This window comes from Phyllostomus hastatus, unplaced genomic scaffold (assembly GCF_019186645.2).
Source record: "Phyllostomus hastatus isolate PE091 unplaced genomic scaffold, TTU_PhHast_1.1 phas_contig_16, whole genome shotgun sequence".
In the NCBI taxonomy this organism is placed as follows: Eukaryota; Metazoa; Chordata; class Mammalia; order Chiroptera; family Phyllostomidae; genus Phyllostomus; species Phyllostomus hastatus.
In genome coordinates, this window is record NW_025333643.1 from 14020710 (window position 1) to 14037391 (window position 16682).

A 16682-nucleotide genomic window follows, 5' to 3' on the forward strand; every position below is an offset into this window, starting at 1 on the left:
ATTACCAAGAGGTCTTCACTTGACCTCTTTGCAAATTATCCCTTAGCAACTACTGTCTAGCTCATCAGTGGTCAATCTGAAGTCTACACCATTGAATAATATTGTGACTCATGAATTAAAGGAGATGTTAGAGATATGTAAAAACAGAATCCAAAATTGGGAGGTAGGGATAGCTGCCACTCAGAAGGTAAGAGCTGATCTTGAAGAGTATCTTGAAGCAGCTCAAGAATTACATTAAACGCATCAGGAATGAGTACCAAACACTGACCACAAGAGGCAGAGGAAATCCCATATATAAGGACTACTATTGCCAAGAAAAAATGTGGCAATCAAACACTCCTCAAAATGAATAAGGGTGATATTTTTTAAGTGACATTATATTTTTAAGTAGTAAGAGAAGCTGGCACATAAGAATTTCCCTGTAATCCCCATTCTGAGCTTGGCCTACATAAAGCACCAACGTGAATCAGGCACCAGATTCTACTTGGGCAACTAAACTGAGTGTGAAGCTGAGAAAAAGAATAGCAGTGAAAATTACTAAGCCCTTAGAAAATAAGAGCTATGAAGAATGGCATAAGTAGGTGGGATTATTTATCACTGAAATAAAAACACCAGGGGAATGACTTCACTGTGGTTTTCAAATACAGGGAAGGTGACCAGCTGTTCTTTTTCCACTGCACGCTGAACAAAAGAAGGCTGATTTGAATTTCTATAAGGAAGACATACAAAGAACTATCTGATCAGCAGGATAAGTTACAGAATCTCCTTTTTTGAAAACCCAGAATCCCATCCACAGCCATATGTTTGAAATAATTCAGGCGCAGCCCTGTCTGTCGTCAGGGGGAGCATGCTAGATAATCCAAACTTTCTCCCACCCCCAAAACTCTGAAATCAAAATCAAAGCTATTGGCTTACAGTCAGACTTGCTTTTATCTTCACCCTGAGCCTGGAAAGGAGGTAATACAGCAAGTATGACCCCATACCCCAATGATGGCTCCTAACTGGTATCTCAATACCAGGAAAAGCTTTTCTCCTTATATGATTTCACACTTCCAAAACAGAGTCAATTCACAGGTCATTTAAAGTGGAAGACAATGCAAATACCTGGCTCTAGTGGACACTCACTCCTTGCCCTACTACCCACAATGCCTGTGCTTCCTTAAGTCTTGGCCTAAGCGCAGAATCGCACACCACCTAAAAAACTGATTAAGTCAAGAGCTAAAATGATAAATCAAGTCCTCCAGGCTGTAGAGTTTAAGGAAAATTGTTTTAAATGTCCTATTTTTAAATGAGAAGAACATAAACCTGATTTTAAAATTAATAACTAGCTTACCTTTCTTTTAAGACACCATGAAATATAAAGCAGCAATCAAAATATTTCAAATACATCCACAGTCATATGAAATTTCTTTGGGGAAGCAATGAGGGAAAGAAGCAATCCAGCTACCGACTGTGTTTAGCAAGAGCGTTTTCTGGTGGTATCAGACATCTCTAATTACCATGTATGCCTTTAATTTCAAATCTTATAAAGCAAAGGTGAGTAACAAACTGGCAGCTAGTGGGCCAAATCAGGTCCACCCATGTGTTCTGCTGGGTCTGAACAGACTACTACTACACTACATGCAAATCAGATTTTTCCATATAAAAATGCAGCTTCCCAGCTTCTTTTGAAATATAGGAAGATCAGGCAACCATGGGTGGCCACAACTGGCAGGAGTAAATACCTGCTGTAGGTGGGAGAAGAGCCTTTCAGTTTGCCAGGGTCCCCACCATGACTTACGATATCCCCATCACTGAGAGGACATGTCACTGCCATTTAAAACTAAACCTTCTTTATCTTTACAACTGTCCTGCAACACTAGTGCCCCCAAAGGCATACCATCTGTTAAATAGGGGTAGCAGTTCTCACTAACAATGTAAGAGTCTAATAACCTTCACATTGGCATTGCCCACTTCTCTCCAATGAAGACATGAAGAGTAATTCCTACCGCTAAGAGAGCCAAATTAGTACTCAAGCAGTTGCCGACAGCCGGGTTTTCTCTCTTTGGGGAGGAGGGTATCTTATTTCTTCTCCAAGAAAATCAATCCCCCCCACCCTTTTAAGAAAAGATGCTCAACCCTGGGGCAGGGGTCTGAAAAAATCAAATAATCCCACATTAGGGATCCCACATTAGGGGGACAGCTTTTCTGTTTACTTACACTTAAGTCAGGGAACTTGAGACTAGAAGTTGTTATTTAACAACAACAAAAAATTGTGGCTATAAAGGAGTAGCAGTAAACTTTGACAAACATTCATGAACTTAAGTTATGACACATTGATTCCAATAATGTCATTGTCATTAGACATTTAGCAAGTGTCATTGCTGAAGACATTTTTTGAACTTCTGATCTGGGACTATCTTTAGTTACTGCTAATATGTCAACCAGAAACTCTGTCTCATGACTTTATGGCCCCATTTCATTTTTGTCTCAAAATATTGGGTTGGCCAGAATGTCTGCATGGTTTTTTTTTTCATAAAATAAAAAACACATTTTTCATTTTCACCAATAACCTTATTGATTTGGATATTTTGAGAATGTCAGCGAGCTGCCTCCCAATATTGGCTTCTAGTGGGCAGAGGCCAGGGGTGCTGCTAAACATCTTCCAACACATAAGGCAGCCTCACAGCAAAGAACTGTTTGGCCAGAACATCAATAGTACCAAGAAACTTTGCGAACCTCTTTTGACATGTTTCATCAGTCACAGTACCTTCTCCAAACACTGCAGAAATCTTTTTTTGCATTTCAGTTGCGTTTTTTTGCCTTTCTTGAAATAATAAAGCATGATATGCCAAAAATGTTGCATATTTTCTTCCATCTTCAATATTAAAATGGCTATACAAAAATTCGCCAATTTTGATTTTTTTAATGCATGCCGATATGACAATGTCACAATACAATCTAACAAAACAGTTTCAAGTGAAGTTAAAGGCAACTAAGCACTACTAGAGTTATCATATGGAAAAAACATTAATGGACTTTTTGGCCAACCCTAAACCATTACTTGGCTGGGTCTCCCACCAGGGCCTGGACCTGAATGAACTTCTGATTCTTTCTAGAGATCAGTGTGGCTCAAAGGCCCAGGACTGGGCTCTCTGGAGTTTCTTCTGCCCATTATGTGGCTGTACTGGGACCATCCAGACGGTCACCGTTGCTTGTAGTTGATCTCTGAAAGAGCTCACCTTGACCTGGGATTTTACCTCCTTGATCACTCTCCTGGAAAAGCTGACTGCGTCAAGTGCTAAGTCCTTTCTGTAGGGTACTGATGAGTTAAGATAAACAACCAGCTCCCTACCCTCAACTACCTGCAGGCTTCTTGGTTACCTGGAACCTTGGATTTACATTTGTTTTCCTGTCCAGAGGACACCATCTAACTTACCTATACAAGCCCTTGACTCTCAAAACCAGGGACTCATTGAGATCATCCCTATATTCTATTTCTTGTTTCCCCATTGTTTAAAAGCCTGTGACTTACAGAACCTTGATCTTAATTCCAGCTTATCATTTCCATTATCTGGAACAATGTCTGAGTCAAAATATGGAGCACTGCTTAAACACATTCTTTGCCTATAAAGCAATTATTTCTATTCCCAGCATGAGATGGGGAGGGTGAAAAAAAAAGAGAAACCAGTAAGACAGAAAACAGGAAGTTGGACTTCTCAACTTACTGAGTTAGGCATTCACACTATGGTTTCATTACTTGGTACATCAGTTTGATTTTGTTGAACATCACAAACATTAGCATTTCAAAGTAAATACCAAAACCCTAAATCCAAAATAAAACATTAGCTGACTTTTGGACTAGTACCTTTTTCCCTTTCATTTTCATATGTGAATTCATTTAGCAATCTCTGCCCATGAAGCCCAGCTGATGATCCCCTTCCCCAGTCCACCATGCTGTCACTGGGGTTGCTTTTTCAGAGATGCCTTATTTCACATGTGAAGCTGAACATCTATCCTAAAAGTGGCTCTTACTCATTCCTTTGGGGCACGCACCATTTAGCCTCAATAAGAAATCTCTCTCATAATGTTTCAAAGTGAATTTTCGTATGTTGGCCAAGTTTGAACTGACCAATCTCCTTCACAGAATGCATGCCAAGGATGGAATGGCAAGACAGTCACATGTGGACAGGAGCTCTTTGCTAGTCCTGTATTCCATGGCAACAACATGGAATGTCTCTTCTCCAACAAGATGTCTGGTTTTCTGGGGCATGCAGTTCTGCTGCTCACTTGTTTCTCCCTCAGAGCAGCTGCAGGAAACTCAATGCCAGAGAACAGACAATCACGTTCTTCTTCCAGGAAACTGCCAGCTGCCTTCACAGAGCAGGGTATACAGCATTTGCATTAAAAATGCACACAAACCTCTTCTTTCCAGGAGGACTGTAAACCTTCCCCCACCTGCCAAGCATGTGCTTGGAAAGAGAAATCCTGCCCCTTTCTACCTCCCACTCCTCCTCAGGATGTTCCTTGTGTCCCCTTCAACATTGCTGGAGTCAAAACCATGGTCCCTGGTGTGCATGCTGAGAAAAGAGGGTGTCAAAGCCAACAACTCCTATGAAAAAGGTGGAAAAGGATGCTCACATTCCCAGAAGGACATGGGGAGGAGAAGTGAACAACTGTTTCCCCTTTGGAAACAGGAATTCTGTAGAAGAAGCCATTCATAAAAACAGAACATTTACATTTTCTTTCTATAGAAAATTCTTTCCTAAACTCTGAATAGCTGTTTTTAGTAGGACGGAGCACAAGAGACAAATCTTTCATTGGGTAAGTACAATATAAACACAAAGTGAAACATGAGTCACAGGCTTGGTTGTGGGGGTAATACTTTAAGATTCAAAAATTTACTGATTTCAGGTTCCATGTCCTCTTTAGACAATATTTGAAGAGCACATTCATCTTTGGGACAGTCCCCTCCTTTTCACCTTCTTAAAAAGAGGCTTGTCATTAGTCAAAACTAGTTCAGCAGATCAAATGGCCACCATCTCCAACACTGTGTACTTCAGTGGATTCTCACCCCAAATATTTTAGACACAGCTTTAGACCAGAGGCCAACAGACACATGAACTGCAACTTCCAGTACTACAGCCCAGTCATGTATCAATCAGTCTCTTAAAAATAAAATTCCAGACACCAACATCTGAGGTATAGTGCAGTAAATGTAGCCCAGGAAAGCCTGGCAGCCAGATCTGGCCCTTACATGATGCCTACTCAAACCAGGAGGTGGTCCTGGCTGCTAAGCCCTGGTGTCATTGCATGTTGACCAACCCATCTCAGAAAAAGTGGCGTAGATGATTGTCCTGGCCCTGCAATCGCCCCCTCTCAGCCAGCATGTCACCTATTAATACATAAAGACTCATTTTTATGAAAGGTGATTATATATTCAGTCATCTTCTAGGCCTTTTTTCACATCCATGGCATCATAAGTGCCACACCAAAAATGGACAGTAATATCTATAATGACATGGATTCCAGATAGACTGACACTTGATTTCTATGGTTGTAATAGCATTAAAAGTGCTTTTTCTACAAAGCATTTCAAATCAAAGCAGCCAACAGTGAATGGGCAAAGTCTGCAGAGATAAATTAAGTCTGAACAATCAGTGCAGGTATTTTCCTGTCCCTCTTTACATGTTTCCTCCCTACCTCCCAGTACTGGCTCTAATCCAAGGTCTGACCTAACATGGCAAGCTGTTGTCAGATCTTATGGACATGCCTTTCAAAGATCCACATGGTTTTAGAAAATCGAAGACTTTGCCAAGATATGTTAGAGAGTAGGGGCAAGGAGAACAAGTACTGGCATGAATTTCACTCCAAACATCCTGGTAGGAGACCTCAGCTCCAAGTGGGCTACCCAACCAGAGAGATGAGCTGGGGAACCAGAGAGAGGCAGCAGCTAAAGTGGCAATGCTTAGACTCTTCAGTTTCATTACAAAGGGGCGGCCGTGTAGAGTTCACCAGTGTAGCTGTAGCAACCAGGTTCTGCTTTATACACCCCAGAGGTGAGGAGCTTGGATGGAAGGGCAGGAGGGTCCTCCTCACCTAAGAAAAGAAGAGAGGGCAGAGCCACATGTCATTGCACCTCACTGGGCTGGGCACTCAGGCCAGACGTGGTAGAATCTGGGTTTGGACTACAGGCTTTACACAAACGAGGCAAGCGTCCCAATCAGTTCAAGATGGAGCACATGCATGCTGCTAAGGAGCCCTAGTTCCCTTAGCTGAGGGTCAAGGGTTTGCATGCATGACTGCAACTAGTCACAGGCACAGTAAGGAACAGCCAGACATGGGCATCCTGCAGAGGCTCCCTGGGGAAGTGGGTCCTCCTACAGAGCTCTACCTGGAGCCTGTGCTAAGCTGTGATGGAGACACTACTGTGTCCCTGAACCTCAGGTTCAACAGGTACGGCTTTAAGGACATTGGGAGGTTTGGGGAAGAGTGAACACTGCAAATCCCAGCAAAGATCCAGGTCCCCAGAACCTCATCTAATACCACTGGGGCCCACTGCATCTTGGTCTTCAGATGTTTTGGGAGTTTGGTAAGGTGATATAATGCACATACTCTATATTACATAACATAGGACTGGAGTGCTCACAGTAATTTAGCATGAGCTCACGCATGTGAACATTCCCATTACCTGGGATAAATTGAGGCTATCAAGGCAGTTGTGTTACTTCCCATCAGGTTTCAGTGCCAGACAAGTTTGCAGAATAGCAAACTTATCTAGCAAACCGAAATTAGAAAAACACTTTTCACAGATTTCAGAATTATGAACAAATGCTGCGGCCTGCATTGGAACCGACCCACCGGCACTCTGGGTTCCCCAGTGCCTTACCCAGGCCTGAGGAGGATGATACACTCTCCGTCAGCGAGGACGTTTCTGTTTGGTCTGCTGAGAGCCCTTCCATCAGGGGCAGTGACAGCTCGGAGGAGGGCACAGAGGAGTCGTAGATGCCCGAGTCCCGAGGCATGCCCGAGGTGCTGACAGCTTTCACTGCATGCAGCAGGGGCTGCAGGACCGAGCTGCCGATGGCACTGGGCCCGACCTCCGCGTCTTCGTCTAGGCCCAGATGCTGACCCTCCGAGTGCAAGTCGGCCGGAGACCCAGGGACGGGCACCTCCGCCTTGAGACAAAAGTCACTCTCGGGCCCTGGTTTGCACAGGACATCATTTAGGGCCAACCCGGAGTCAAACTTCTCCAGGACTGGCTCCTGGTAGTGGAGAGGGGGAGGGTGGAAGGGAACGAACTGCTTCTCAAACCAGTCTGGCTCCTCATCAATAAACTGGTGCATGTTGCAAATGGCGACGTACAGGGACCTGCCGGACTTACTCCGGAAGTAGTTCCTCCTGCTGACGTGTCCCGGGTGCTGCCCTGGCGCCGGGAGGCTGTGGTCTCCCGAGTGCAGGTGGCAATAGAGCTGGGGAAGGTTGTCCATGAGCTTGTACTTGGTGCTCAGGTCCAGGACGCCAGGAACATCTCCCTCGCATGAATAATCAAAGTAGACCACAATGAACTTGTTGAGCGCGGCCGATGAGCTCTGTTTGGCCTGGCGGAGCTTTTCTGCAATGGCCGACACAGCCACCAGGAAGAGCTCCCCTTTCCCGGAGCCTCGGCCACCTCCCTTGTGCTTGTAGTTCTTCTTATCCACAAAGTACTTCATGCCTTTGGAACAGACCACGATGATAAACTCGGATTCGTGGATCTTCTGGATGACCCATTCTCTCTGCCCTTCTCTGCAGAGGCTAAAGTCTTCCCATAGGTCCAGAGCCACCTGGAAAGAGAAGAACCCACACTTACATACAGCCTGGAGCCTTGGATAAGAAAGCAAATGTTACAAGAAGGGCACACCATCTCTCCCTTAATCATTATTAGCACTGCTATGTGCTGCTCCAAGGTTACCCAGCCCCAAGGAACAGCTAACACTCCATAGATAAGTCGCATACCAGACCCTCTGCATCATGTCCTCAATTTAGCATAATGTGGGATCATTGACACTCCTGCAAGCAAAGAGACAGAAGCATGAAGCTTCTAGCAACCTGCCTAAGTCACATAATGCATATGACATCCTCAAGGAGCTTAGAGTGTGGTGCAGAGCATGAAAACAGAGGCACTGGAGTTGGTCCACCTGATGAGTGAGGCTGCCCACATGGAGGACAGGTCCTGAAGAGAAAGCTGGAAGGTGATGATGGAGGAATGTGGATGAGGGGCCCAAAGTGGGTTGAAAAATGGAGCTCAGGTCTGGTTGCCAGAGTCACTCACAATGCTGCGTGGCTCACGTCCAAAGAATGTGACAAGAGGACCTCCCTGTTCACTCTCAAAGTCATGCTGGTTACCAGTTGGTCAGTGACTAAAGAGGGTGGTGAACTGCAGTAACATGGCCACTCTGGTTAACTCACTTGGGGTTGACCAGCATCTTCCATCAGGACCTAACAGCGATCTACATAGTCACATCTATATAAAGCCTCTAAAAGCCTGAGGGGATTCTGGCAGGGCATTTGAGGTGGGGGAAGAAAACCAGGCTCCCTCAGAGGGTTTCACCTCCCCAGACCATTCTCACCTGATTCTGTTGAAGTCATTTCTTTGTAATTGTACCTTTCTCTTCCCTTCTGTAGTTCAGAATTCCCAGTGGCTATGCCCAAACATGCAGCCATAGTCTGTTAAGGGGGGTGGGGATCTGAAATGACTTTGTCTTCCTCTTCTGCTCTGAGGTGTTACCAAAAAGAAGAAACCCCAAACATCTATCCACCTGCTAAAGATAATCCTAAATTTGTCTTACACTTGCCCTAATTCTTCCAAACATACATTCTAAAAACTAACTGGGATTATATACCAAGCATTTAAAAAATGTTCCTGTCTTTGATTTAGCAATTCCATTTCAGGCATTTATCTTTGGAAAATCATCAGAAATGAAGCAAAAATGAACTACTGAGATGTTTAACGATTTGAAATAACATCATGGATCACATGGCTATTTAAAATGACAGTTTATGCAAAACTGCTGATTGTGTAAAAAGTTATTAAAGAGACAGAAAAAATAATTCCAAGCTACCCCAAACACAAACTGTATGTATGAGTTCATCCACGTAGAAAAAGACTGGAAGGACATACACCGAATATTAACCATGGTTCCTCTTTTTTTCAGGTTGATGTTTCAGGCTACTTTTCCTCATCTTTTTCTAGTTTCAAAATTTTCTACAGTATTACACACATAAATGAGGTTGTCTGTGTCTGAAGACAGTGTGTGGTACCTGCTCAAGTTTGCCATTGTTTTTCAGCACATGGGCTTATCTGCCAACCTCTCTACCTTCCTACATTGGGAAACGGAGCCAGCCTTGTAAATACATTTTTTGACACTAGAGGGCAGCCTCACCACAAGGAGAGATTGAGAGCTACCTACCAGCAGGCACAAATAACCTAACTACACAATTACTGTATAATTCTTGCATTTGTAAGAAACAATGTACCCTCCATGATAGCTTCAGACTTCACTCTAACATTAACACTATAACATTATAAACAATCTCTATATGAATAGCTTAACTAAAAAGAACAGGTAAGAAACCATGATGTATTATTTTCCCTTTTTAGCAAAACTCCCCCAAATTGTTAAATCCACTTTACTTGCCATTATCTCTTTGATGCTCACCAGGATATGTCAAGTGACCACCTCCCCGCCCCTCCCCCAAATGCTCCCAGGGCAGCTTGCCTCTCCCAGCTAACCCCCTCCCCCCACCCCCACACACACCACCACCACATAACTTCCTGTCAGGTAAGTGCCGCCCAAGGCTTCTGAGCAGGACAGTGTCAGAGTTAGAACTGAGTATTAGAAAGCATTTAGTTTTGGTGATGGGTAGGGCAGACTGAAAGAAGAATGCAAGTCTGACCCCCATTTGGAAGCCAGGAACTGCTGGAGAGCAGGTGCCACCGAATGAGGCCTGGAGGCAGGGATAAGATAGACAGAAGAGGGTGCAGAGCATGTGACCCACAAAAGGTAAGGGAAAAGATTTTAGATTTTTACCTCGCAGCCGCAGAAGTCCTGGAGGAAGTAGGCAAAACACTGGACAACATTCATGTGATTCTGGCCATCTTTACTGGAATAGCAGAGAAAGACCTTTGGCCGTGGCTGGAGCCTCTCTCTGGGACGTGCTGTAGTGTAGGTGGAGGACTCAGAACTCTCTTCATCTAAATGTGAATATATATTTTCTAAATTGGAAAAGAAGATAGGATTGATAGCTATGAGCAACACTCTGTCCTGTTCCCTAAGACTGGGGAACTAATGTTATCTTTAAGAAACAGAAGGTGACATGACCACTTAGAGTACTCCCAGTTCCCCAACTTAACCAGCCCTGCTGGGTCACCACTGGGAATGGGACAGCTGATTTATCTAGTGGAGCAAAAAACGGTCAAAATTTGTTCTTCACCTATAATCGACCAAGATTTTAGATGAGCAAACCAAACACACTTTAGGGACCACACTATCAGCAAACAGCACCCAGAAGCAACTCTTAAAACGAAGTGCACCTACTAACTAGTCCAATCAGCATTGGCAGAGCATACCTTTTTTAAAAAGGCACTTTTTCAAATTGAAGTATAACTTACAAGAGTAAAATGCACAAATCTTAAGAGTACATCTCCATTTTTATTTTTTTAGTAAGAAGTTTTTTTAAAGAATTTATTTACTTTTAGAGAGAAGGGAAGTGAGGGGAAAAGAGAGGGAGAGAAACATCAATGTGTAGTTGCCTCTCATGTGCCCCCTACTGGGAGGTATGTGCTTTGGCTAGGAATCAAACCAGCAACTCTTTGGTTTGCAGGCTGGTGTTCAATCCACTAAGCCAAACCACCCAGGGCTCAATTTCTTATCCAAGTATACACTTGTGTGGTCGCCACTTAGGTCAAGATACAGAACATTTCCAACTCCCCAGAAGGTTCCCTCCTGACACTTGACTTTTATAAGTGATCAAGCCTTACCTTTACCCTTATTCATATCTTTAGACTTCCTTGATGCTCTTGAATTTACTACCCCAAGTTTGAGAACAGAGATATGCCTGTCCTTTTAGTGGCTCCTGAGGTTAAAAGTCAAGCATTTTAATTCTAGAAAGTACTGTAGTCAGGAAACTGACAAAGGCACTATGTAGTTTCCCAGATGCCCACCTGGAGGGACCAAGCACTCCGGTCCTGTGCCCGGGGGGAGGGACACACCACACACATACCTTGTTGCTTCTTACGGCACATCACAGTGAAGAGTGTTGCGAACGCTGATATGACCACCAGCGGCACAGTGATGGCTATGGCTCTGATGGGCCCAGCCCATGGGGAATGCACTGGGAAATTTCAAAGGGAGGGCTTTTAAACTTAAACAGCACAGCAGCTTCAAAGAGATTTTTTTTTCTTTTTCAACATAAGCCACATAACAGGTTCTAGGACTCCTTGCCCACCTTTCTCTAGTACTGGTTTAGTCATTTAAAAAGGATTCATTTTGAAGAAACAATTCAACAGTTAGTCTGCTAACTGTAAATACCTCTCAGTGAGAATTTTGCCTAAGGAAACCTCCCCCTCCCACCACCACTTTTCTTCCAAGGACAATTGACTATTTAGTTCCAGCAACACACACCACACTGGCTTTGATCTTACAGGCATCTGCATTAGGGTGGAGGAAAGTCAGATTTAACTGAACATCCTTTGAGAGAGGAGCTCAAGTTTTGTTGTGTTTTGTTTTTATAAACCATTAGGTATAGATGTGTTGGTGTACTATAGTCGAGAGCCAACATTTCAAACAGAAAGATTCTTACCTGGCTTCAAGGTATAATGCATCACTTTCCTTGTTGTATTAGAGTCATCCACCAGCTGCAAAACAGAGGGTGCTGTGTTATTTTTTTAAATGATAGCATCTCAACAGATTTCCTTCTTTTGTCATCTCAGGGCAGTGTGGGGCGGCAGGAAGGATGGGGTGAGGGAAAGGAGGGCTGCTGTCTGTGATCATGAGGGGAGGCTGTCCACTGATGGCCATACACATCTCTGCTTTACCAGCTCACAAGTCTTGACTTCTTCATAAATCAAAAGGTGGCTTATTCACTGATGAAATCAGTTAGTGAGGTCCATGTTCTAACAATTTTTCTATTAGAATGGCATCTTATCACTGATCATATTGGACCTCCATTAATGCTTTAAGAGGGTGTGTCTGTTCAAAACCACATATTGTTACAGAGTCATGCAAGAACTAGGTGTTTCTACCAAAATTTTAAGATACGTTGTTCATCTTTGAATAAGAAGGCTATGGGCACATTTTTAATGTCTATTTTTCTTTTACTCCTATTTTTGTAATATTTTTGGTACTAGAAAAGAAATTTACAAAAAGAAAAGAAAAGTATATCATTTACATGCTCTTTTAAGTGGAACTTGGAACTCATGTAAATTTATACAGAAGAATGTCAGGGAGAAACCTGGAGAAGTATAGGCAGACATAATAGGCATAACTTTTGCCTTGCTGTTTTATTACCAAAACAAGACTTTTTAGAAGGTAAACCTTTAAAAATATATCTTTGTAAGGAAGAAAGAATTCTATATAGAATTTAAAATCATGGTTATGTGGACTGTATGGTTACATAAAAATATTTATTTGAAATATTTAATGAAAAAATCAAATATCAATTTTATATAAAGTTTTTAAAAAGCATATTAAGGCCCATGTAAAAATATAACTGCACACCTTCAATGGCTCGAAATTTTAGTTAACAGTTGGATTTCTAAATGAACTGGACTCATTCTGTAGAATTAATAACAGAGCTTTCTTAATTTATACATACCTCAATTATATAATCCCCTGGAGATACATTTTGAAGGAGACAGGTGGTTGTCTCTGTATTTTGCTCCTGCAAAGAAATAATATTCTTAAAACTTGGATCTTGTATAGAGATCATCAGGACTCTTTTCTCCCCAGAACTGAAGGAGCTGTGCCACCAGTCTCACACACGTTTTCAGAAGGCATCAATCAGGTCAGAAAGCAACTGTGTTTCTCTGCCACCTTACCAGGACTCCACTTTGATAAAAGGCCCAGGAGAGTCTGGGACCCCTTTCATATTGAACACGTAGCTGGTGGCGCCCTTAGCAGGAATATTTGATTGAAACTATGTAGTTAGAATACCCTTTACTTAATGAAAGGGTGAGGAAAGAAATTACCTGTCTGTGTGTGTTTATGTGCTGTCATTTTAACTTGAGCAAAGATCAAAGGTCAATGAATAGGTGAGAGCCAGCAGGAAAGCAAAACTCAACACACACAGGAGCAAGCCTAGGAGGATGCTGGGGTCTTCCACGCCCACTAAAAACCTCTCTCGGTGCTCCCAGGGGGCGATCTTAGAGTACAGTGAGCTTCCATGGACAACAGTGTGATATTTGGGGATGGGGGAGCGCAATGGCATGAAGAAAGGGGGTATATAAAGGGACTAAATAGTAACGGAAAAAATGCAATTAAAAACTTAAAAATAAAAACTTTTTACAAAGCTAAAAAAAAAAAATGGGTTTCCCATTCCCTTTGACTGCCCCCAGTTTAAAGAACTTGGTTACTGAGTTCTACTTAACCTTAGCCTATGTGTAAAATCAGCACCCACTGAAATGCTAGTGATATGGCTCTTCCACATAGTTTTTCCACTTACTCTGTGACCTTGAGCAAACCAGGCGACCTCCCTGAACCTCATCTGTAAAGTGGGAATGACAGCAGTCTCTGTTTCATAGGGCTGTAAGGACTCAATGAGCGTAAAGCTTGGTGACTGGCACACAGTGGGCACCTGATTAATGTTTAAATATAAAAGAACAAACTAGAGATACTTCATTATTTTGGTCCTTTGGTAATATTTTTACTGGGCTACATTACCACCAGGATAGCTGGGGTGTAGATAACTGGGGAGTTAGGGATGATGGCAAGGTGGCCTGAGACACACCAAAGAATATTCTGGAATACCTACTGACTGCTGAGAGTCAACAACACCTAACGCTCAAATTGAACCATCCAAATTCTAGGGGTACAGGGGTCACTTTAAAACATGTAGTATTTCTTTATGTACAACTAACCTGTTTACAAGTCTTCCACTTGAAGGGTCCCTCGTGCTTGAGCTTGTAATGAAGATAGAAGAAACGGAAGCCAAAGGAGTGCGGTGCGTGGTCAAAGGACACCTGCATGTCCAGACCGTGCTGGGTGACATTCAGGTTTCGAGGCTTCCAGACTGGGAGGACAAAGCACCCAAGTTAGCACCTGAGGCCAGCCGACACCATGGGAGGGCGGGGGTGGGCGCAGGACAACACTTTGAGACAAGAACAGCTATACTTACAGGGTTTACAGGCCAGGTTGTCTGGCTGCAACAACAGGTCACAGGCTATTAAGAAAGGTGTATATTTTTGGTTATAGAACAGTTTGACATTTTTCTTGTCCAACAATTCAGTAAAATATAACTATCTGGCACTGGGTGCGGCTGGGAAGAGTATAAAATACATCAATTCAACAATGATTTTCAGTATAGCGCAGTTGTATCTCATGAAGACCTTAACTGTACCATATAAAATATTAATGCTGTTCATTTTATGCCAAAAAGCACTACCAAGTCACCCAGATTTTAAAAGCTTGTCAAGGATTATGCAGTTTCAAGTTCAGCAGCCAAGAGCAGCAGGACCTTGTCCATACTAGTGCCACATGGATGCCGTTTCAGCTGTGACAGAAGCTGCTGGCCCCTGTCCCACCATGGAGGTGTTTAGGCACAGGAGGCTGTTAACTGTCTCAGGGTTATTTTTTTTAAGTTGGTGCCATTATCATCTCCATTTTTTTTCTTTCTTAGTGATTCTAAAGAGAAGAGAAGGGAGAGAGAAAGAGAAACACTGATGTGAGAAAGAAGCATTTATGACTGGGAACCAAACTCACAACCCAGGCATGTGCCCTGACCAGAAGCTGAACCCATGACCTTTCAGTCTGCAGAACGATGCCTAACCAACTGAGCCACACCAGCCAGGGCTAGATCAAGTTTACTTTAACCTTCACTAGCATTCTAATCTAAAATCCTTTTGATGGAATCTAAAAGTGACATCAGGTATCTACTAAGAAGTAGCACCAATGCTGCAAAGCAGGCACCAAAGCCAGTAGCTTTGAAACAAGATTGCAATGCAATAAAAACTCAATGAGAGAGGCCAAACAGCTGGTTCAATATGCCATGTTGCTAACCCAGGAGAAACCTCTGGGAAATGTCCATACAATTCCAAGAAAACAGAAGGCAGACTCAAGGTCACTGCACTGAAATAGTGATAAAACACATCTCCTGCCTCTGCCTCACATCCAGATAGACACACTGACTGATTCTGATGGGAAAAATTAATCTTAAATTATGCTAGGTTTGATTTAAGGAAACTTTTCATGAACACATGCTTTGAATACTCTATCTGGTTGTTACATGTCAGGTGCCAAAAGATATGGTTACATGCTAATGGTCTTTTCCCCATGGAATCTTATTTAATTAAGAAAATAAGACCAATTTTTATAAAATACCTTTGCTGCATGGAAAACAACCACAGTTTAAAAAAAAAGCAAGTAAGACCAGAAGAAAACAACCAGAGTAAAAATTCTTCAAAGGGAAGGAAACACTGATGAAGGCTGGAGTTGACAAAAAAACATCTCAAAGGAGAAGAACAGGAACTAGACCACACAGGAGGGGATGCTGGGTCGTACCGACTGCTTGCCCTGGAATGGCAGACAGGAAGGCTGACCAGGCAGGCAAGAGAGCACTGCTGAAGCTTGCAGGGTATCTGGGCACCACCATGGTGATTCAGGGAGACAAAAGAGACACTACATGCAAAACATGGAAAGGGACAGCCAGGCAGAAAAGGGAACCCAGCATGGTTTCTGGGGAGTGGTTTGAGAGTGTGGATAGAGAGACAGACCTCTGGGGTTCAAACCCCAGCTCCGGAAAGCCCTCTCTGTGTGTGATTCTGCATCCAATTACCAATTCTTTGTGGGGTTGTCATGGGGGAATTTTTTTTAATACATATTCACTTCTTTTTAAAAAAGATTTTATTTTATTTATTTATTTTTAGAGAGGGAAGAGAGGGAGAAAGAGAGAGAGAGAGAAACATCAATGTGCAGTCGCTGGGGGCCATGGCCTGCAACCCAGGCATGTGCCCTGACTGGGAATCGAACCTGCGTCATGGGGGAATTTGACTGACTTAATATTTAGAAAGATTTAGAACAGGGCCTGGCACATAGGTGCAAAATAAATAAGTAGAGACAATAAATTTCTAGGAAGAAGTGACCTCAGGCACACTGCTTGAATTTCCTAATCTAATCCTGAAAATGGCAGGTAATCCCTCCCCAAGGCTACCCACCTGATGACACATAAACGATGCAATTATTTTATGCTCTACTCTTCACCCCAAAAATCAACGTATACTTTTTATTCCTATTGTTTTAGATTTGTTGATTTTAAAGAGAGGAAGGGGCAGAGAAAGACAGAGAGAGAGAGAGAGAAACATGGATTTGTTGTTCTACTTGATGATGCATTCATTGGTTGATTCTTATATGTGCCCTGACTGTGGGTTAAACTCGTAACCTCGGTGTATCAGGGCAATGGTCTAACCCACAGATGGCAAATAGTAGGCCCGTGGGCCGAATCCAGCC

The 16682-nt window shown here is 42.9% G+C and overlaps 1 protein-coding gene across 3 annotated transcripts in view; it reads right to left on the reverse strand.

Moving 5' to 3' along the window:
- Positions 1 to 2919: 2919 nt before the first annotated feature.
- IL17RD (interleukin 17 receptor D) overlaps positions 2920 to 16682 on the reverse strand; it is a 63036-nt gene continuing 49273 nt past the window's right edge. For 2 of the 3 annotated variants that reach the window (XM_045832456.1, XM_045832458.1), the window contains 8 exons: positions 14356 to 14400; positions 14099 to 14250; positions 12838 to 12903; positions 11824 to 11878; positions 11245 to 11355; positions 10053 to 10237; positions 6869 to 7805; positions 2920 to 6078 (listed from right to left, as the gene is read on the reverse strand). In XM_045832456.1, the coding sequence (XP_045688412.1) occupies positions 5966 to 6078; positions 6869 to 7805; positions 10053 to 10237; positions 11245 to 11355; positions 11824 to 11878; positions 12838 to 12903; positions 14099 to 14250; positions 14356 to 14400 (1664 nt within the window). In that variant the 3' untranslated portion in view covers positions 2920 to 5965. The remainder of the gene's footprint in view (positions 6079 to 6868; positions 7806 to 10052; positions 10238 to 11244; positions 11356 to 11823; positions 11879 to 12837; positions 12904 to 14098; positions 14251 to 14355; positions 14401 to 16682) is intronic. The other variant, XM_045832457.1, reaches the window with a different exon arrangement.